This window comes from Seriola dumerili, unplaced genomic scaffold (genome assembly GCF_002260705.1).
Source record: "Seriola dumerili isolate Sdu_G_001 unplaced genomic scaffold, Sdu_1.0 BDQW01000341.1, whole genome shotgun sequence".
Lineage (NCBI taxonomy): Eukaryota > Metazoa > Chordata > Actinopteri > Carangiformes > Carangidae > Seriola > Seriola dumerili.
The window spans coordinates 47,918-71,398 of record NW_019174596.1 but is presented as its reverse complement, the minus strand read 5'-3'; the positions used below and the strand labels follow the sequence as shown (position 1 = coordinate 71,398).

Here is a 23,481-nt window from a genome sequence, read left to right as displayed (position 1 = left end):
TCCATCCTTTTCGGAGAGGGGTGCGGAAACTGTGCAGCTCGGATACACACTGCAGAAAGGTCCAAGCAGAGAGGCTGCTCGTCTGACTGACAAATCTGTCGCTGATACCTCTGTGGAGCAGGCCTGTGAGTATGCTTCAGCTCAGTCCACCTGTCTCAGGTATTAACTGGTCCTAAATCAGTTCTCCACCATTTTTGTTTGTAAGAATGTGAATTGTTCAGGAGCCTGTTTCAGACAGAGGCCTAAAGTGTGGGGGTAATGATTTTTCTCCACTGACTTGGCGGCATTTTGTGCCCAAAACCCAAGAGCTGAACTTCTATTTAAAGATGGCATAACCCAGCCAGCTGCTGCCGTTTCCGCTCCCATCGTAATTGAATCAGCGCTAGTAATGTGCGCCAGTGTGGGTGTGTGCGCTCCACAGAAGATTATACAGTCGGGACATCTAGGCGGGCTGTAACGGCTACTTTCGCATACCTGATTGGTGGCTCCTATTCCTGGTGAGTTGTGTTTGTGGGACAGAAGCTGGGAAAAGGACAAAATCGCAGCTGGTGTCATCCGTCCTAAAACTGTTATCCACGAAGAAGGATGTGGATTCTTTAACGGGAGTTTTCAAACAAGGTAGTTCGTCCTGATTGTACAGACTTTTGACAAGATCATAGTTTAGGTAGTGATGGAGAATCTTGGGAACTGAGGTCTAATAAGCTCTAATTGGGTGTTTGTGTCATTAATTGGTGATGTGCGTCATGTCTTCTTAGATCTGTTTGCCCATTGCTGTAGAGTGACTTGCGATGCCTGTCAAAGGCTTCAGAGAATATATCTTTCATGGTGAAGACGTCCTGCATAGTTTGGACAGACTAATCATTTTCATATTGATCTGTTCTGTACGGCAGAGAGCAGGGAGAGGGTTAACAACTCAAAAGGGAACTAGGCCATCAACATCCCTTTTTCATGGGCACATTTTGAGACTGGCTGTGAGCGTGACACAAACAGCAAGTGAAACCAAGCAATATTTGATTGTGGAATGCATCTGTTCAAGCCAGTTCTTTTTTCCTTTTGGATAGAATATGTTGTAGTTGACATGCGGCGAGGCAAGCAAGTGTTATGCATACATAACGTATGAGGCTGTGGCTGAAATGGTGGAAAACTGTATTTGTAGCTCTACCCCCTCGCTGCCTCAAATCCGCTCTTACTTTCAGACACCAAAGATATTTTCTCTTTCCCTGGATAGAAAGAAAAGCTCACCACTCGGCTCGATTATTTTGAGTCACCCAGCCAAGGCTGTGGCACTGGGCGGGAGTGCAAAAAATTTCATCTCCCACCACGGATACATCTGACTCCTCTCAGTGGTGTCAGGGTTCTCCTCCAGTCTGTTTGTATGGCTGTACAACAAAAACTACTATACTTTAAAGCCCATTTTATGTGGTTTAAGGCAGGATGATTGGCCCGAGTGTCGATACTGGCACTTCTTTTTTTTTTTTTTTTTTTTTTTTTTTTTTTTTTTTTGATAGGGAAGTTCACCTCTGACCCTGCCAGTAAATTGGAACAGGGAAGAATACCAAAATGCAGAATATAATTATAAGGGTAGAAAACAATTTCTGAGTTTACGCGATTGACTTCTGTATCACAATGCCGTACAGCCATGCGTGTGCGCAGAGCTTTCCTTCATGGCAGGACATTGATCATCACTGATTACATCAATAGTTTGTGTCACAGGGCCTCGCTTGGCATCAGCCTGGACACCATCACACAGTCTAAAGGGGCTTTTGCTCTTATCCCCTTTTCATTGAAAATAACATTAGCCCACAAGACATGGATGCTGCAATTTGGTTAGAGCAGTAATTCACTGAAATGTGAGATGATATGGAGGTCCATTAGACCACCAGAAGGACCAGTAATGTTGCGAAAGGAACTGAAGGAATTTTGTGGTCCCGTTTAGGTTTGGGTTTGGGGCTACTGTCTTCACTGCTACTTATAACCAGCATTGTTTTTTTTGTTTGTTTTTTTCACGCACTTTATTTAGATTTTTGGTTTCTCATGCAAAGCAAATCTCTTTGCTTTTTTATCTCAATGGTTGCAAAAGATGTGGCTTTCATAGTACTGCAGCTGTTTTTCAGTCAAGTTTGTAATGATGCTGTTAAGTCTATAATTTAGGGCTGCAATTATTATTTTTATTTTATGTTTTTATCAGGCAAATGTTTGTTGTAAAATGCACGCGTTAATTCCCCAGAGCCCAGGGTGAATTTACAGTGATATAAAACACAGAAAGGCAGCTGAAAGCGAAAGTTTGGGATTTTTACCTTTATAAACTATTTAAATGATTAATTGATCAACAATAGTGTTGCCAACTTATCAATTAATCGATATTAAAGGTAGAGCTGAAACGAATGATTATTTTTAATTTTAATGAATCTGTTGATTATTTTCTTTAATGATTATCTAAAAAATGTCAGACAATAATGAAAAATGCCAGTTATAATTCCCCACAACTCAAGGGGGCATTGTCACATCTCTTGTTTTGTCTAACCAACAGTCAGAAACACAGAGATTTAGTTTACTCTCATGTCTGGCAAAGAAAGGAGATAGAACCAACACATATTTGGCATTTTTGCTTAAAATTGACAATTGTTGGATTATCAATCGACTAATCAATCAATCAAAGTTTGTTGTAGTTTCAGCGCTACGAGAAATGGATCATTCACTGCTTTCTGTTGTCTGTCCATAGTCCATTCCATTTTTCTCTATGAAATGAGAAGAGCAGATGTTGATATTTCCATTCTGGTGAGCGTATGCAACAGGTCCAATAGGTGCAGCAAAGTAAAGCTCAGTTTCTCAGTTACTTTTACGAGAGTCTTTTGTGTTCCAGTCTAAGAGGTCTACTGGAAACAGCCTCTGTCTGGTGGTGCCAAACTCAGTCTCCTCTCTGAACAGAGTCAGTCAGAGTCAGTAAACTTGCATATCTTTGAGGACCATGCAGTCTTTTTATTCTGCAACATAGCTAAATACTGGTTATCTGGAATCCCAAAAGAAAAAAAAAACTAATTTGCAAATAAAACACTTTTATATGCGTTTTATCCCACATTGTCTGCAGTTGCATAAAACAGTTGCTGAAAATTGGAAACCGCTCCGCTGTTAAAGTCTGCACTGTTCTGAGTTAAATTTGTCCTGGGTCACGGTTTGAAAGCACAAAGGTAGAACTTGTGCCAAAACAAAGAGAGGATGAACAAAAAGATGCAGAGAAGCACAAGTATTGTAAACTTTAGTCCCACAAAGCTTAGCTAGGTATGCAGCATCAACTACAGCTGCACAGTCCTAGGACCAGTGAAACAGTCACATCGTTTCCTCTTTTATTTTGAAGGAGAATAGATCATAGCTGCATGTCAAGATCACACGAGCATCTCTTGCAATTAATATCTTCTATATTTCTAAAATTAATAAACACTATTTGTCAGGCAGTTGCTTTGTCAGTAACCAAAATAATCAACATAAATGATCCACTTCAGGTACTGAAAGGGTTAGTCTGTGGTTATGAAGTGATGCACTTAGCCAACATAAGTGCATAATTACATTACTGAAGTGTTTTGATGAGAGTGCTTTGACTTTTTATATGCGAGTAGTTTGAACAATGCCCAGATGGAACCAAAATCTGTGTGCGTGCCTGGAAACCACTCTCCCACCAGATTTTAACACCACCATCAGTACGATGTAACAGAAATCGATTCACACTTCATTCATCCAGTTCTGAGGATCGCAATAGCATCATTGTCTTTTTTTAGTTGACCGCAGTAGTTCTCTGCTGTAGTCCATCTAATTCACATTTCATCAGACTGGGTGCGCTCCGAGATACATACAAGTTTCTCCTCACCATGTCCTGCTGCAAATAATGCACACGTCTTTTTTTCATCTGGCCTTTTATTGTCCTTGGGAAAAAAATACGGTTACAGCTCAAGGTAGTGACTCTAAAAATAAGTAGCAAACGTAACGTGTTCACATTCGTTCTTGAGGTTTAATATTGTCCCTCTGGCTGTGACACCTATACATGGTGCTGCAGCTTCAGGTAGTGCGTGAGCTGGACTCTGACCGGACTAAACGTGTATCTGGTGTTGACTCTTAAACCCAGCTGTAACATGGAAGCTTTGCTACACGATAGGCAGGGAAGGGAATGTGGATGTTTTTGTTGCTTCTTCTAAATGACGCTTGATTTCACCTTTATGCTGTTGGCCTTTAGAGCCCATTTACACCTTGTATTTTGCTCTACTGACACATAAGATATCCAGATGCAGATCACACTTAATACCAGGTGTAAATGAGGTCTTACTGTTCAGCCCAGACTTTCTGGTTTGAAAATGTTGGGTGTTTCTTTTTTTTGGTAGTTATACATCCAAGTTTCTGGGAATCTGTGGGCCATTAATCTTTAATTTTCAGTCCTTCTTGGCAATGCTCTCAGTTTATATGACTAACCATGATCTAATCTTCTTCTTTGTTCTTTATCAGAGGGGTTAAGATGGGTGGAGCTGTCATCATCGTCAGGAGACCTGAATAAATACTGTACTGCTACCACCCCCACCCCACCCATGACTTTCTACAGTGTACGTCTACACATTTTATATATTTCCACAAATCCACAGTTAATGATGGTCATTTATTAAGAGAACAGTGTCACATATCGTAAAATTATATACAAAATGTGTATTAAAAGTATTTTTGAAAGATGCATCACTTGGCTATTAAGTCTTGTAGAATGAAAGAAAAAGCTCAGAGATTTCTTTTATGTGTTAATAAAGGGAAAAAAAAAAACCCACATCAGCGGCAATATTTTCCATCAGAAACACAGTCATGAATACTTTGTAGATGGTAAAAATATTATAATAATTGCATCCAAAATGACCAGCTACTGACAAACATTGAACCAGACCAGTGGAGCAGTTAGCATGTCTATCATATCTATACATACTGATAATAAACTGTGTTTAAAATGTAATTTCTTCCACATAAATCTGGCTTGATAGTGGCTAGGAATTATTGGGTTTATCTTTAGATGCTTCAGATGCTTTTATCATGAGGAATTTTAATCAAAACATTTCAGACTCATGAATTCAAGACCACAGTGTTGATGTTTTTTTTGGAGCATCACTTGCAAAAAAAGAAAAAAAACAGTTTCAGGAAAAAACTAATTACCACTGGTGTAACTGAAAGTGTCTCGGCTCACATCTTGAACTGGTGTTGATGATCAAATTGTTGTTTTTCAGGAACCGTTGACTGGTGTGCCTCAAACTCTGTAATGGAAAATCGTGGTGAGTACCAAGTTGCTCGTTGTGGTTTGTTAAGTGCAGTGTTAACGCTGTGGAGAGAGCTGTAGATCCACTCATCCCGCTGTACATTCACCGTGTTTATGGGGTCTGTCTTGCCTTGCACGTTTTTATGAGCCACTCAAGACTTCAGCCATACATCTCCTCAACCTCGGGGCCTGACTGATCTTCATTTTCCCCTTTCAAATCTTGGCTTTTCAGGGTTTTCCCTGGTCGGCGCGTGTGCGTGTGTGCGTGTGTGTGTGTGTGTGTGTGTGTGTGTGTGTGGCGCTGCAGAAGACTTGTTTTCGTGAATCTGTTTTGTATCATTGTTTAAGTTGTGAATATTTAGAATATGAGTTGCCGTGTAATAGGATGAGCAGGTTTTGTCTGCTGGTGTTAACCGCCTTCACAGGCAACACTGAGCACTCCCACTCTCATAACAGCTGTGCAGGAAAAGGAACCTCGATTATGTTCAGTTTTTTTGTTTATTTTTTTTTGGCACTGGGATCTCTTCAGTTAAGTAGTTCCCTTTTGTAAAATGTATCTGCCAGAAAGAAAAAGTAGGTAAACATGTCCAAATGTCCACATGCTAAACCGTCCTTTGTGACCGTCACTTAAGACTTCCTGTGGCTACTTCACAATAAAAGCCATGTACAATTCTCTTCACTACAAGGCTGTGGAAAAACATCTACAGGTGTGTTGTAAATGTGTGGGATTTGCATTAGAGTGTAACAGAGTAACATTTTGGGAAATACACTTATTCGCTTTCCTGCCAAGAGATGGGATGAGAAGATTGACTCCAGCCAGTATAGCTCACTGTCTAAAACACTGTAGCTCATTTATTTATTTCCATAAAAAAACATGTAATAACAACAGTTTGTTGTTCCCCATGTTGCTAGCATTTAATTTATCTTATTTTAGCCCAATCAAAGAAAATGTCTATATACATAAATAGTTCAAATTTGCCCTTATACAAAAATGTGAAGTATATGTTAAGACATTTTTAAAATGGCTCATTTTCTGTCACAAATGAGACTTGCAGCAGTGACACAGAGCTCGATCCAAAAGGCACGTTCCATACTCTCCCCATGTTGGACGGGGCCATGCATGTACATGTCTGTGTGTACCTGGCTCAGTCAGTCTGCCTGCTAAAGTGGCCTGGCCCAGTCTGTTATCCAGGTCAGGCCAACAGGTTCTGGGCTCATGCGGATTGGCTCAGCTCTCTCTGGAAGCCGGCCCGATGTGGAGGCTGTATGTGGGGCACAGGGAGAGAAAAGAAACGTTGCCGAACACACTAGCTCTCCATCTTTAGAAACAGCTCGAGATGCAGCCAAACGCTCAGAAAACTCTGATCTATCCAGGCATAATGACACAGCTCGATGCTCTGGATTCTTCTGAGGTGCGGTCGGACAAGGTTTTTCTGAAGACACTCGAACCTCAAAAGGAATCAAAGCACTAATTCAGGGGGTCCAGTCTGTACTCCTTCTTTTCTACTAGTTTAGAGAAGGTGGTTTCTCTTTCTTTCTTGCTCTGCCTCTCTATATTCAGGGCCCCAAACAGGCGGCTCTCCTTGGCAAACATGTTTCAAAGTCATGCTAATGCCTCAGAGACTGTTCATATTGTGATAAGAGACTCGGAGATGTGCATAAAATGGTGTCTGGAGGCATTAAGAGAGGTGAGCAGCATGATAAACGCCCTCCGCTAGCTCTGAACAACAGTAGTGGCCTAATATTAGCATGCATACTAGATATAGAAATGGCATGTGTGATCAACACATCTTCCTATTTGCCAGATTGGCTTGTGATCCTTCATTCCTTCTTTTAACAAGTTCAGTGTCATAGTAGCAGCTGTACTGCTGCTGGGATTCATGATCAAATTTTGGAATGGAGCAGCATCTCAGGCGCACCTTCATGCTGCTCCCACAAAAAAGTCATGTCACTGATCTTGTGGGACATTTCTCCTGATTGAGGAAATTGATTGAAATTGCTCCAATTTTCTCTCATTCATCCTTCACATCGAGACAAAAACAAGGTAACAAGGTTTTTGCTTGTCAGTTAAGGTGGTTTACTAATTTAGGAATGGCTTATATAGATACTATCTATATCTCTATCTTCTGTTCTCCTCGTCAGGTCTAGGAAGACAAAAAGCACTGACACCAGTGTGTTTGGCACATAATCGTTTTCAAGGCAAACAATGTGGTCTGAGCTCTGTGGTTTTAAGTTGAGTTTTTTTTTGTGGTGGTTAAGTACTTTTATTGCAACGTTTAGCCTAGATCAGTGTTATGATCATGCAAGTCCTTGTTTTCTTGAGACCCACTGCACCACATAGCATGCATCACATTGTACATACATTATTGGGTGCACACATTGCACCACATACCACAGCACACACATGAAATTGAAAACATAACTCGTCTTTCTCCCTGGAATGGTAGGCATCTTTCAGTGAATGCTGACCTGTGCTATGAGCCAAGGAGGGAGGGTCAGTACGAGAGGGGGAGAGGGAGTCCGGCTCCTGGAGGGAGGGAAGGTCTTAAGGAGATTGCGAGAGGGAGGGACAGAGGAAGGTCTGAAGTGAAAGGCGTAGAAGAAGCGCAGAAGAGAAAAAGACAAAGAAGAAGAAAAGACCTGAGATAGAGGAGATCAGGGGACTTTGTTGACGGAGGAGGAAGGCAGGTGCAGCTGCTGATCTGTCCCAGTGTAGTGTCCACATTTCTGGGTGCAGGACAGGTAGAGGCCCCTCAGGGGCTGGATCATGGGACAGAGCCTTCGTGTGGAGACCCCAGCTCAGGACCCACAAAAACACAACTATGGTGGTGAGTTTCTGGACTCACTCATGCACTCTTTGTGTACTGTGTGCACTTATTGCATTCCATTCTTACTGTTTTCGAGTTATTCAATGCCTTTAAGCATCGAGGAGAAACAAGGTTTGGAGATTGTATAATCAACTCTGCACAGTCTCCTCTCTCTCTCTCTCTCTCTCTCTCTCTCTCTACCCCCTTCACTTTCACCACCACAAGGAATGTTAAATCACTGGGATCACGTGGATGAATCTCAGCTGTGTTTTTACACTCTCATGCATGTGTTGCGCACTTATTTTCTTATCTTACAATACACAGGAAGGTGACCTTAGATATTGGAGTGATGTTTTTTTTGTTCGGGGACTTTTGGAAATAGGGATTGTGTCTGACTGGATGAGACTTTACATAAGTTTGGAGCCATTCCAACATTTTCCCTTTTGAATATTGCAGTTTTTCATATTACAGAGTGTAAACAGACCTCATTAATCTTTAATCAGAGATCATGAGTTGCATTGAGTTTGACAAAGATGAATTTATACGACAGATTAAAACATTTCTTACCTTAAATAGCTTGCTCTAATTGTATTTATTTGACGTAGCGCTACTATGCTATTGGGTTTTAAACGGTTGACTGATTTTAGGGCACACGAGATACCTCTTTGTGCTGTCAATTAAATAGATTACATTTCATAATCTGCCCTGGCAAGGGTTAGGGTTATAATAAGGTCGGAAGTGTTTCCCAACCATTGCACCGCGTGGAAGCAGGTTTCTTATGTAAGTGATCGGGTTGGCTTGGCTGGTCGATTGGCCAGAGGCCGGGGGCCCTTTAAAACAACAGTCTCCTTTAACCACATGCTCACCTGACTGGGCTGCCATGACTCATTGAATCATGAGGTTAGAGGCAAATCTGGCCTCTCCAGGACATGTTTAAGAGAGCGGTAGGTGTGGCTTCATGATAGGGGTACATCAGAGGAACACACACACACACACACACACACACACACACACACATACACACACACAGTGTCACACACCCCTGTGTTTCCTGACTGGTATGCCTTATCTTGGCAGACCTACTGATTACAGAGCATGACAACTAGTGTTCTGGTTCTGGCTTTGTTCTGAATGGAAACTTGTTTTATTTTATCTGGATGTTTTGTTAATTAGTTTCAGTGGTGTCACTGTATTGTACCTTTCTGAACTGAGTTTCCATGAGCTGTACAGTGGACTGTGTTATTGAGTGTGAGGGGAAGAGGTTGTCTTTGTTCTCGGTCACAGAATCAGGGTGGAGTGCTGTTTCCTCCCTGTGTTTCCAGGCTGGTCCCCCTCCATAAGTCCTGTACTTTTTCTGTCTTTTGTAGCTCTTTTTACCCTTTACTCCCATTCCCAGACCTCTCCTCGCTACAGCTAAAACAATGTTTTAGAGCTTTTCTCTGTATCTTTGCAGAATCATTTTGAGTTGATCCACATTTCTCTTGAATGTGGTAAGTGAGTTGGATGTACTTTTTGGGTTTTTTTTTTTTTTTGTGTCAGTGGATTGACACATTTTATAATCAGGCATCACTGGCTAATGTACAAATCTTCTAAGGATACGGCCAGTCATCTTTTTCAAACAGATGCCTGCTGCATGGGCTGAGTCGTCTGCGATCGTCATCTCTGCAGTGCTTTGGAGTGTGCAGGCCTGGCACGGCCAGCTCTTATCCTGCTTCACTGGCTTCAGCTGAGCCACTGTGTCAGAGCAGTCTGCTGTGTGAGAACCTCAGTTCTGGATCACAGGGAGGCTGCCTTAAGCAATGCTTAATCTGGATGTTATGGCAGCTGGTCTGAATCCTCAGATTTCTACCTCGCCAAGATAAGCTGGATTTCCATGGTGCGGACATGTTCCTTGAACCAGGACCCTCTGCTGTAGTTTCGAACAGTTTCCTGCAACTTGTCCTTCTGGCATTTCCTTCCTTGCTGATTTGACTGTTGGGATATATACAGGATAGTTGATCTGGGGGCTCCCTGCTTCCCCATGGCATGCTGTTTCAAGTCCCACCACCATGGAAGCTGGACGCTCAACACTCCTCTTCCAGGTAGACTAGTGTCTGTTTTTTGATAGGCTTGTCAAAAATGAAACTTTTCAGAACATACAGAGAAACTATTTTTTAAATCGTCAGTAATGCATAGACTTGGACAATTTTAATCAGATCTGTTTTGGAGGTTTTAGTCCCAGTCAGGCTTCTAAACACTACGTAAGCATTCAGTTCAGATTTTTACCCTGCCAGCAGCATTGAGGTAGCACTTTGGAGCAGCGGTTAAAGACTCTGTCCTTCAGCTGCAAAATGGGTTTGAATCCTGTGTCAGCAACCATCCACCATGCTAAAATGTCCCTTAGCAAAGATACTGAATCCCTGCCAGCTCCAGGGGTGCTGGTCCGTAGCTAACCCTGACTTCCCCCGCTGTCTGTGTCAAACGAAGAGTCAGTTTCCACTCAAGAATGACTGTTGTTGTTATTATGTTCCGTTTTTCTTTACTGGACTGCTTAGCAAGCCACATCAGTATTGTGTGAGGAGTATATTGTTGTGGGAATCAGACTGCGAGGCATTATTGTCGCCACGACATCCTGTGTGTGCTTGAGACTGGATGTTTTAAATCGGACCCTACTCTCTCTCCAATGGTAAATATTATGTCTGCCGAATGCAGCAGCTGCAGCCTTGAGAGAGCTAATGTTTGAAACTCTCTCTCTCTCTCTGAGCTCAGCACCCTGTCAGTCGGTCTGTCAAGTGCATAACCCAGAATATGTAACCATGACTCCAGCATGCCATTTATTGGAGTGCTTCAGGTCCTAATGGCATCTCATAATGATCAGTGTTCTTTAAAAGCTTTTGCACCTCGAATGTTAGCTGTACATGTGCATCATGATTGACAGCTTTTTGCTACTGCGTGATTGCATCCATGTGTGTGCCTCTCTTCCCTATAGAGGCAGTGAGGGCTGAAAGGCTGATAAGGCACTAGTCTCCATCCAGCCAAGGAATGTGAACACTTGACAGAGAGAAATCCTGGCTGAACGCCAGCGTCAGACTTCTCCTGTTAACTGTGGATATGTGGAGGAGTCCATGAGCTCTCAGCATCACCCTGCCAAAGCACACTCAGTCCCCGTGAACTAACAGCTAAAGATAATAACAGCCGTAATGAGCACGGCCTTCTTCACAAAGGCAGCAGATGAGCTCGGTTAGAAAGCCCTCCGTCAGAACATTGTGACTGCCGACGGATCTACGCTCTTTATTTTTCCACGTCTCGTTTTAAGTTGTGCAAATCTTGTTAATGCTGCTCTTCCTCCTTTTGTAGATGATGAAGCTGAGCAGCACCACGGCACAATGGTGGGAGAGGGGGGCAGCACGGGGGACAGCACCCCTCCCCCAAAGCGCAAGGGCAAGTTCTCTACCCTTGGCAAGATCTTCAAGCCATGGAAGTGGCGGAAGAAGAAAAGCAGCGAGAAGTTCAAGGAAACTTCAGAAGGTTTGTGTTGTGAACTCATTGTGTTTGTAGTGCGAGTAAACCCCCCCCCCCCCCCCCCACCTTCTTTCTCACTGGTCATATCAGTTGCATTCAGCTTTCATCAGAATTCCTCAATGCATGTGTTCCTGCCTGAATGTTACGGTCCCCTTGGCTCTCCCTGTGTTTTCAGTCCACCTACAATAAGACAATGAGCTGCTAACAAAATATCCTGAACTTGCACCTTTGGATTCTGGAGCATGAGGTCACACACTAAATATGACCGATTTTTCCTGCAGTATGTTTTCCCTCGTGGTGATCTTGAAAAAGAAAACACAGTGTGTAACGTGACTTCTCTTTATTGACGGCAGAGCTGGAGAGAAAGATGTCGACAAGGCGTACGAGGCAGGAGCTTATAGAACAGGGAGTGCTGAAGGAGGTCCCGGACAATGGTAAGAGTGCTTCTGTTATTCATCTGATCTCTCTGCACAGTGGTGTCTGCATCTGACAGTAGCAGCCCTGAGGTTATCACACCCACACAGACAGTACAGTTAAGTCATCAGTACATTATGGCAGGAACACCATCCTTCTCTCCAGCAGGTGTCTCAGACATTTAAAAAAATAAAAAATAAAAAAAACAAAAAGGTAATTTTCCTCTCACCTTGCTGTTGTTCCAAAGTAATGTAACGTCTGTTTAAAATGGTATGCCCCTCTCAAGAGCCGAGGAAAAGTGGAGCGAATTGTGCCCTGCAGCAAAACAGCTTTGAGAGGGGTGTGTGCAAGGGTTCTGCTGGCCTCACTGTTGCAGAGGCCCATTTATTAAACCTACAGCTGCTCCTTCATCACACCAACAAACACACACTCTGTCAACAGGGCTTGGGTTAAGGGCACCTTTCTGTTCTAGTGGGTGACCTGGCTCAAACTAAAGATTATTTTATTCCCGATTAATCAGGTGATTCATTTTTCTATTGTGATTTTATAAAATGTCAGGAAATAGTGAGAAATGCTAATCACAATATCTCGGAGCCCAACAGTTGGAAACCAGAAAGTATTCAATTTACAATCATATAAACCACAGAAAAGCAAGAAGATGAACCACTCTGCATCAAAATTGGGGCTTTTTATGTTCTGTCAATGAAATAATGGATTAATCAACTAATCTTTATGTGTATCACATCTAGGTTGAACAAGGGAGGGAACAGTAAATCACATGAATATTCTACACTATCAAACATGACACTTCCAGTATTAAACATGAATGATTTAGATTGGGTGAACATCTCATTCAACTCTTGCTTAATGACTCAGAATAATATTGGATCCTCTCAGTTTTATGCTTTTGTTCTTTCGTCCACCCTTTCAAGACGCAGATGCAGATTCACAAAACCTGAAGCCTCCCTACGTGAAAAATGGTCACACTCTGCCTGTGAGCGCCGGGGTCGGAGGTGGAGGCGGAGGCGGAGGAGTCGTCAGCAGTGCCAGGAGCCCATGCAACCAGAGTAAACTCCCACCTGAGTCAGACTTTAGGATGAACCCGGCCTGGCTCACCCAGCCAGACGAACGCAGGGGCCGCCCTCCCTCGGACGTAGACCGCCGGGGAGCTCTGTGCTCCCGGGGTACAGGACTGCATGAAGACGGGCGGAGAGGGGGAGGGGTGATGGGGGCACGTGCACACGGGGAGGGCGAGTGGAAGCCTAACATGGTCTGGCAGGGCCAGATTCACAGCCACATGGAGGAGGGCAGACGTGGAGGCCGGCTTCACCCCGAGGACGGGCAGAAGAGGCCCGGGCTGCAGAAGGCCCCATCGGAGGACTGCAGGAGGAGTCGGCCTATGGAAGCGGACTGGAAGCCCACACTCCCTCGACATGCATCAGCCGAGGAGGGAAGGGCCCACAGAGGTGAGTCATTTCCAATACGCCATCTGAGATCTTCCTCCAATTCTGAGAAGCTGTAATCATAAGATCCCTGTTGACTTTTCCCTCACTGTGAGAAGGAGATAAAGTGTTCATTTTACAACTTGACCTCCTTCATACGTGTTTGATAGAAGGCGATTCTTCACTCGATGTATTTTTTTCTTCCTCCCTCTTGCTGTCACTTTCCTGCTTATGTGCTGTCCTCCCAGATATAGACAGGCTCCTGTCGGCTCCCAGGGGCCCTGCTCCAGCTACGCTTCTTATTCAGGAACATGAGGGAATAGCTCGTCCTCTCTTCTCCTCTCCTAATTAATGTGGCACAATCACTACACCCATTATTGCCCTTTAACGCTTTAACACTGTCAGTTCAGTGATAATGGGTGAAGAGCCAGAGCTAATTGATTTCACTCAAACATTACACTTACACAAATGATATGTGTGTTGTGCTGTTTTTAGACATAAGTCGTCCATTGTCATGTATCTGACGCATGAACTTCTGTCATATTGAAAACACCAGTACAGAACTACTATAAGAAAAGAGAATTCTTTCTATCGACAGATTTTGAGGTGAACAGATCCTCTCCCCACTTTCCCTCATGTGTCACTGCTCGGCTCTTTTTTCTGTCTCACCTTGTTTTTTTCCCTTTTTTTTTTTTTTTCTTTTTTTTCTTTTTCTCTGATGCTGCTTTTCTCTCCCTCTCCCACTCTCTTTCTATCTTTATCACAACTCCTGCTTTCTGTCCTCCTTTTCTCTCTCTCTCTCTCTCTCTCTCTCTCTCTCTCTCTCTCTCTCTCTCTCTCTCTTCTCTGGGCTTCATGCTTACTTCCTCCTTTCCTCTGGATTATTTCCTCTTTGGTTGTATTACATCACAGTGATAAAGGCTCGTCTGTAAATAAATAACCCTCAACTTCAGAGTTGCAGCTTTGATGGATGGGGTGGCAGCAGCAGCAGCAGCAGCAGCAGCAGCTCGGGGGTGTGGTGGGGTGGGCAGAGGGAGGTGGGTTTGTGGTGGTAATTGCAGCCGCCTACTCTGTTTATCTTCACAGCTGATCCCTAGATAATGCAATTCTCAAACAAGTGCTATCACAGAGAGCGCTTGGAGTGGTGAAGCAGCAAAAAAATGGCTCACTGCTCAGTCCCTGAGCTGAAACATTTATAGCCATGTACGGAAGTATTTCATAATGAAATGTCGCTAATTCAATAATGGAAAAGATAGAAGTACACTTTGTAAATGTAGAATATTGTGTGCGTGCCACAGCTGGACACTGATTTTAAAGTTTGTTTAAATTTCTCAGTCTCAGTGGAATGGAGGGCTGTAGTTTTAAAGTTATTTATGTGGAATGAGTTTCACTTTATAACATATCCTCATGATACTGTGTTTTCATAGAGTCAGACAGCCATTTTATCCCTGACCCGGAAGCCCTGCGGAACACCCTGCGTGAACCTCTGCCACCTAAACAGCCTGTCATGCCTCCAAAATGGCTGGTGAGCCCGGCCCCTGACCCAGACAGCGAGGGTCTGCCGCGCACCCCATCCAACCACCCCGCGACCCAGTACTCCTCTCCCTCCGCCTCCTTGGCGGCGGCGTCCAAACCTGTTCGGTGCATCTCCTCTGCGGGTGCGTCCACTCAGCCGTCTTCCGCAGCCCCGACCTCCACCTCTCAGGCCACCAAGCAGCCCCCGCTGCCTCCACCCAAGCCGGTGAACAGGAACAACGCCGCCATGCTGGGTAAGTTCTGCTGAGTAGTGGCTGCTGCTGCTCGGTGATGGAGGAAGTGGACGTTATCACTTGCAGTCTACATCAACGGTCACAATGAACGCTCAAATGTCTGCTCACTTAGCATGTAGTTTTCCTCACAGTCGAATGCAGTGTGTACATTTATGAGTCCGTTGGCGAAGAGAAGCCTTCAACACAACACAAACACACACTAGCACACACGTCCTGGTAATGATGTTATCTGAACAGCTTGAGCAGCTTTTCCCCAGCTAATTACTTATTACGCCTGGACTATTTTAGCTGCCACTTTTCCAGTGTTTTACACTCTGAAGATAACAGGGACTCTTGTGGCTGTGGGCCGCTGCTCAGATGCAGAGTAGTGGTTGTTGTTGTTTACTGGGGGTTTGTCTCATCTTTCCTTAATTCCCACTCGGGCACGGCTGTCTGCTTTGATTCATTTTTATCTTAACAGCAGATCTGATGACTTTGGTACCTTACAAGTGTGTGCACTTCCGTATGATTGTATCATGCAGGGTGTATTTTAGTTATGATTTGCTGTGAGGTCTTTCTCAGATGTTTATCAGTCATGTCATCAGATAGTCATGTGGCTAGTCAATGGGAAAGAAATATTATAAAATTTCCTTTTTGTCGTCACTTGAGGATAGAAATGGATTACAGTGCGACTCACCTCGAAACCAACAGCATTTTCAGCTTCTCAAAATTTGACTACTAAGAGTAGGCCAACCAGAAATCTAGTTTAGAGAACAAAAACCTGGTGATAAAGTTGTTGACAGTTTACTGGAGCTGTCCCATAAAGTAAAAGATACTAAATATTTTAAAGAAATATTCCAGCAACTTGGGAAATTCATATATTTGCTTCCTTGCTGAGGGTTAGATGAGAGAATCGATACCACTCTCATATCATGTCTGTTAAATATGAAACCACAGTTTGATGTTTTTACACTTTGGTTTTGTATGTATTGTGTGAAGGCTAGCTCCCTCCTCCTTCTTCCAATCTTTAGGCTTAGCTAAGCTAACCTTCTCCTGGTTCATATTTAACACACAGGCATGAGTGTGGTGTTGATCTTCTCATCTAGCTCTCAACAAGAAAAGACGTGGGTGTATTTTCCACAATCCTTTGAGAAAGAACAATAGTAATTAAGAGTACGGTTGGAATTTTTGTGAATGAATGAAAGAAAGAAGAGCATTTAGCTTAATGATACCCCAACATATACACTACACCATGTACCTGCATTCATTAAACACACCAGCTGAAGGCCTCCGTCTCCTCCCTGTTAGTCTCCGCCCTGCAGGGGGGAGAGAACGCTCAGCTTCCGCTCTACTGGTCCTGCTGGAAGCGAGAGTGCGACTATGATGTCTACCTGTCCCTGCCCGTCTACCTGTGCCGACGGGCCGGAGGCCTGCGCTCAGGTAAAAAAGATGCCCTCTGGTATCTCTGTGGCCGGGGTGCCCTTGTCTGGAATGTCCTCCTTCAGAGTCTGCGTTCTTCATCATGTTGCGTCCTTTTTAGCTGCCAACAAATCCCCCCCTCCCCCCACTGCCTTTATCTTGTTGACTGGCCTTGATTGCTTCTCTTTGGGTGTGGTATACAAGAGCCGCATGCACATAATGAGCTGATAATGAGTGTGCTGGGTGCTTTGTGAATCTGAGAGAGAACTTCTGTGTGAGAGAGCAGTTGAGTGTTTTCAATGCTGTACTATTTGGCATGTGAATGAGAAAGAGGCTTTGGCGGGTTCCAGCTGTGGTCTGCAATGCATCAAGTGAATTTTATAGCGCTAATCCACTCAGCTCCTGCTCAACTGGGATGGATGGGTGGATATGTATGGATGGATGTGTGGTGGGGCGAAAGGGTTCTAACATAAGGGCTTGACTTAATTTAGAGAGAAAGATGTAATCCAGTTCAGTCTTGTCTGCTGCATGTTTCAAGTCCGGCACTACTGATCTCTTATTATGTCTCAGGAGCACGGCTATGGCTTTTAACATTGATGCTGCTTTAAAGCCATTCTTCAGAGTTTTAAGAATCTAATGGCAAATATACAAATGTGCATGCAAATAATTTGAGGGTTTGCATTTGAGCTTTTTGCACTTTAAATATGCTAATAAACGAGATGTGACAGCAGGTTTATAATCTGGCTGTGTAGAGCATGTAGGCTGAATGTATCTCCTTTGTCTCTGTGACCTGGGGCACATGCTGCACACTGGTCTGTTAGGGCAGTGTGTGCATTCATGTTCACACGGTCATGTGATGTGACCCCACTGTATGTACGCAATAATGCTCAGTCACACATGTAATCCCAGTATTTCTATCCGCTCATGTGTATTCTGCCATGTTGGTTACATGTATGGCTGATGTATGTGCACTCAAGTCACAGCAGCAAACTAGATAGACTGTTTTGCCTTATGATTGGATGAGTGAACAGTTTTTCATTTGCAGGTGACTTCAGCCAAGCCACCGGGGGTGCCAGTCTTATGCCAGCCAAGCCCTCTCCACCGATGCCCCCGAAAAGGACAACCCCCGTCACCAAACGCAATATGGAGGACTCCTCTGCCTCGAGCCATCCCATTAACCCCTCACCGCTCTCTCTGGAGGACCACAGCAGCCTCCCTGTGGGCTTCCAGCTGCCTCCACCTCCTCCCTCCCCTCCCCTGCCAACTCACATACCACCTTCTCCACCCCGGCAACACATACACACCCACCACCTCCACCATCAGCATTCCTACCCCCACCCCCTGCCTCAACCTATACCCATGCTGTTTGACCCACCAAGCCCGACCAATGAGTCTCCCCAGCGCCCGGCTCCTGTCCCGCTGCATATCATGATCCAGCGAGCCCTGTCCAGCCCCGGCCCGGCTCAGCCGCATCCAGACGGGTTACAGCGTGCACACACTCTGCTTTTTGAAACCCCTCCGGAGTACCAAGGAGATCGCAGTCGCCCCCTGCCTGTCAGCATCCAACCACTAAAACTGTGAGTCTCTCTGCACGTGATAATGGCAGAACTTCTGTCGAAACAGAATCACAAGTCAGTGCAACCAAAAACAAGGTCAATGAACAAAGAGGAGGGAAATATTAATTTAATATTATGTCTTTCTGCAGTGTTTCTATATACATATGAGCCAGCTTTGCATGTGACCTTACATAACCTCCACATCCATTTTTAAGCCATTTAGAGCTGGGAAAAAAATCTTACCGTAATCATTGCAAAGTCACGTGTAGCTAGAAGAGTGAGGGTGTGACACGTCTTATGGTTAGACTTGAGTATTTAATCTTGTTGTTTGGATCCATAAATTTTAATTTGGAAAAACTAATGTAAAATGTGTCAGTCTTGTTTAGGTGCAAAAGTGCTCAAATAAATACACACAAACGGATCCATAATGATTATGTATATATTAAATTTCTCTTTCCATTAGATCTGAAGATGACTACTCAGAGGAGGAGGAGGAGGAGGAGGAAGAGGAGGAAGATGACGAAGAAGAGGAGGAGTACGATGGGGAGATCCCCCAGCCGGAGCTGGAGCCACGGAGTCGCCGGTGCTTGGTCGGTGATGCGGGTGTTTGTGTCATCCCAGGGGGAAATAGCAGCGATGAGGAGGAGGATGAAGAAGAAGAAGAGGAAGAGGATGAGGAAGACGAGCATGACATGCACGAGGAAGACAGCGACTCGGACGGTCCTGTGCTTCATAAAGATGAAGACTCAGATGAGGATGAGGAGGATGAACCCCCACCTAGTAAGCATGACCAAATTTAATCAAAATATTAAAACATTATTTAGAGTTTTTGCAGTGATTTGTGCTCCTGACCACATCTCTCTGCTTGGCTTTGATCCAGGTGCCCTGGCCAGCAGGGTCAAGAGGAAGGACACTCTGGCTCTGAAGCTGAGCAGCCGTCCCTGTGCTCCAAACAGGGACAGGTTCACCCAGGACAGGAGCAGCAGAGACGACCAGCCTCCAGGACAGACCGGCCTCACCTGGCAGAGCAGGGAGCAGTGGGAGGCCATCCGCACACAGATCGGCACTGCACTCACAAGGTAAAGACAGGCATTGTCGTACTTCTGTGCATATTCCATTGCCTTTTTGTATCCTTTAAACCAACGAGAGTGAATGTGCATTTCCTGAATAACTCAGGCGATCGTCTCTCAGATCTTTGTCCTACTTATTGCCTGAATGACAAAGTGATGAAACTGTGTAAAAATAGTGCTGCTCTTATTTTCTTTTTTCTTCAGACGACTTAGTCAGAGACCCACAGCCGAGGAGCTCGAGCAAAGAAACATCCTTCAGCGTCAGTATCAAATCTTCCCTTTTTTTATCCATTACTGAACCTAATAATGCCACCAGTGAAAAAGATTCTGTGTTGATTGCTTGACGTACACTTAAACAAAACTCACAGCTCAGCTTAGTCCAGCCTGATTGTTTTGTCTTGTTTTTGTAATTATAGCCAAAATCTTAATATTCCTGAGCCATTTCTTTGCAATGTATAACAAAATCAGATTTTTACACACAATAATGACACTTGAAAAGATTGTTTGAAACATGGATCACAGTTTAGATGTCTAATTTTGGAAGCAGCTTTTACTTTACCTTTCCTGCACATCAAACCAGGCTTTCATACCCGAGTTAAATTAAGCTCTGCTGATTGTTTTTTCTCCCCCCTTGTTCTTTCTTCAGCCAAGAATCAGGCTGACAGACAAGCTGAGGTTAGAGAGATCAAGCGGCGGCTGACCAGGAAGGTGAGGCAACACATCCACAACAGACATCCAAGTGTCAAATCATGGATTTGCTTGATATTAAACAGAGATACAAAAAAAACTTTGTTTATTGTAGCTGAGTCAAAGACCCACAGTCGCAGAACTACAGGCGAGAAAAATCCTGCGGTTCCACGAGTACGTGGAAGTCACAGACGCCCAAGACTATGATCGGAGAGCAGACAAGCCGTGGACTAAGCTGACTCCAGCTGACAAGGTATGCATTCAGTGTGTCATCTCCAGCAACTGCTAAACAAACTCAGTAAATGCACCCAATTCATTTCCCTGTAAAAGATTGTGTTTCACATCATATTAGCATCAGTGCAATGGTTCCTTTTTAAAATCACTTTTAACTGACAATTTCTTTCCTGTTGTTTCGGCAAGGCGGCTATCCGGAAAGAGCTCAATGATTATAAGAGCACTGAAATGGAAGTTCATGAAGAGAGCAGAATTTACACAAGGTATACCTTCATCAGTGGGATCGTGACATTAATATCCTTCAGATTTCAGTCCTGGTCGATTTGGTGACACCTGCGGTTTCATACTACAGCAAATACACCTTGTTACTCTTAAGTACTTTATCAGAAATACGACAGAAGAACAGCTGGTGTATCTATTTACAGGCCTATCCTCAATAACAAATACACCGTGTTTCCTGTGACTGTTTCACAATAAAATCCACCCTGTGTTTCAGCTAAACACTTTTAATGTGAATTATCAGTGGGAAAAGTTTGCATTAGCAGTAACAATACTGCTCTAGTGAGGCTGATAGTGATACTATAACACTGGATTACACACATGCATCGTTTCTTGTGAATGATTCCCTCATGCATGTGAAGGAAATTTAAATCCAGAATGGCAATGGCGGACTGCGCCACTAACAAGGAAAACTACTATAATGAGACGTAATTACAGAATGTTTATACATTGAATGGCTATTTCTCAAATATGCTCACCATAAAAAGCAACAAAAAGGGTGTGATTTCATTGAAAATCTAAAGGATGATAACTTCTAACAGAACTTGAACGTCTGTTAATGCCTCATGAGATCTTTGTTTTGTTTCATTTAGGTTTCATCGGCCTTAGCGTCTGCGTCCCCCCCGCCCCTTCTTCATGGATAGTGAAGCACTTAAGATCTCTGTGGCAAGAGGCTGCTCCCTATGCAGACTGATGGCCCTTTATGTTTCTCGAATGTACTGTACAGATCATCAGGAAAAGCCTGGAACTGACTCAAAACAAGAATGCTTCTCGCTTGCCCTCCATCGCCCTCTCACTACATTGCTATCACTTAACTGAGGCGGTGGTGGGTGAGGCCCCCAGATGCAGTATTTCTCCCGGACGACAGGGGGAACCACGTGCCAATGAAGTGGAGAAGTGGCAGAGGACCTACAGGGCTTATTCTCACTCTGCTGTTATGTGGTACCCCTCAGGGACTTGGATCTAGTTACAACCTTTAATGCGGCCTCATTCTGTGTTGCCTTTTTTCTTCTTTACTGTATATGGAAAAGCTAATTCATCTTGTTAATCTAATAACATACAATAATAATAGTAATAATAATGATGATGACTTATAATACTCCACACAGTAATAATAGATAATAGGGACAAACGGCAGCAGCGAGAGCAGGCTGGAGAATGAAGACTGGGATATTCTGTTTTAGGACTGGACATCTCTGGGATATTGTATGTGTTTTATATTAATTGTGTACAGACTGCTATTGTGATACCTTAGAATGAAACTTGGAGCGATATAATTACAAAATAATCTGTAATGCACAAGATATTTTATATTGTAATTTTGATCACATGAGTAGTGACAGCTTTTATTTGAGCCATTTTTTTTTTTTTTTTTTTCTTGGTTTGTTTTTTTTTTTTTTTTGGCTTGCCTGTATTTATGGTTGTGATGTGAGGTGGCCATTTAAGCATCAATCTAGGTATAAAAAAAGGTGCAGGTCAGGAGGCTGTTGGTGTTTTTATTTGTGCCAACATACTCAATGCCTAAAGGACTATAGAAGGCTGGTTTTCATATCACTGATTTCTGCAATCCACTGCATGAGCCAACACAGAATCCAGCGCCACTGGTTCTGGATAATCTCTCTTCATTTATACTTTTTTATGAGTTTTTGTACTTCCCTTTAAAGATCAACCATGCAATGCATTCTGTAGCCATTTTGAATAAGGTCATGCTAGTAGTGTCTATACTAAGAGTTAAATGTAAGTTGCTGTGAGTATAGATCAGGGATTTATCAAAAAATCAGAAAATGTATAAACGGTCAACAGGGAGTAATTTTGGCTGGAACCTTCTGACAATGCAGAAGTGATTTATCTTGTATTGTTGTCTGGCCAGTAGCTTACAGGGTTCTCTATGCTGTGTACAGGTTGATATAGGTTTAACTGATGCTTGTGTATATCTTGTCTTCCTTTCATTTGAAAAGAAATTTTAAATATAAAAGTATTATAGGTTGCTATTTTTTTAAGCACAGAATATTAGTTTATGATTAAATGCTACAAGAATGGGAATATGAAAGTGTACCTTTTCTGTAAAACTAAGTTCATTTTTAATTGAATGTGGAATTGTATGGACTGACAGTTTTCTTTTTAATTGTAAATAGTCACATCTGGATCTAATTAAAAATCTTACAATTCCTTGAATCTTATGTGCAATGACTGTCCCTGGCTCAAATCAATAGATCCATCTTACCTATTGATGTTGTAGGGACAATTTAAATTGGAACCAAAAAGTGAAAATATGAGGCTGCAGTGACACCTGGTGGCAGGTGAGTTGAGGGGGGGGGGTCCATTATTGTGAAGAGCCAAACCTTCCCTGGAGATGGCTTTAGATGCATTATGAATAAAGAGAGTGTCTATCTGAACCTTGGAATACATTTGGTATTCTAAATATACACCCCTGAGGTTTACAGCAATACATTTTGCAAACAGTGAAATGGAAATCCTATGATGAGGCAATAATGGGAGGTAACAAAGTTGCGTATTTTCAGCAGCAGAGTAAATTGACAAATTATGACAACATATATTTGCAATTGCAAAACAGGACTAGAATGTAGACTCACTGCGTGATGATACAAAAAATAAATGACTTAGTATAGGAAAATATTCATGCATAACATATAAGGAGTGAAATAAACAGTCTCAAAATAGTGACTGAACTGAACTAGAACCAATTGGATTACATCCAGGTATATGCTGGCCACAGTTCACCATGTCATGTATACTCTTGTTTGTAATTTGCCAGTCTGGGGTGATTGCACGTAACTCGAGTGTCTCTGTTTTCCTCTTCTTTTACTTTTACTCTACCACATATATTTGACAACTATAGTGACTAATTACTTTGCAGATTAAAGTTTTAATATAGCACATACAAACTTCTGAAATACAAAAGAAGTTATAGTTTAATATATAATTATTGACAATAGAGATCTACATTATAAGAGATAAAGATTATAGATTGCACTACATAACAGTGGTTTAAAAAGCATTAACATTACTACATAATCAGTACTTTTAT

General features: G+C 43.1%; 1 protein-coding gene across 4 annotated transcripts; it reads left to right on the top strand.

The window, feature by feature from the left end:
- Positions 1–4,524: 4,524 nt before the first annotated feature.
- On the top strand, positions 4,525–21,781 carry phactr4 (phosphatase and actin regulator 4). 4 transcript variants are annotated; one of them, XM_022760607.1, is made up of 15 exons: positions 4,525–4,586; positions 5,247–5,291; positions 11,419–11,589; positions 11,937–12,017; positions 12,930–13,463; positions 14,867–15,208; positions 16,496–16,627; positions 17,652–18,183; positions 18,626–18,942; positions 19,043–19,241; positions 19,437–19,492; positions 19,879–19,940; positions 20,035–20,172; positions 20,340–20,416; positions 21,026–21,781. In XM_022760607.1, the coding sequence occupies exons 2-15, from the start codon at positions 5,279–5,281 to the stop codon at positions 21,039–21,041; spliced, it is 2,670 nt and encodes an 889-aa protein (XP_022616328.1). In that variant the 5' UTR covers positions 4,525–4,586; positions 5,247–5,278; the 3' UTR covers positions 21,042–21,781. The 4 variants fall into 4 exon arrangements, with proteins under 4 accessions (XP_022616328.1, XP_022616326.1, XP_022616329.1 ...); XM_022760605.1 differs by lacking the exons at positions 4,525–4,586; positions 5,247–5,291 and adding an exon at positions 7,981–8,103; XM_022760606.1 differs by lacking the exons at positions 4,525–4,586; positions 5,247–5,291 and adding an exon at positions 9,911–10,163.
- The last annotated feature ends 1,700 nt before the right edge of the window (positions 21,782–23,481 follow it).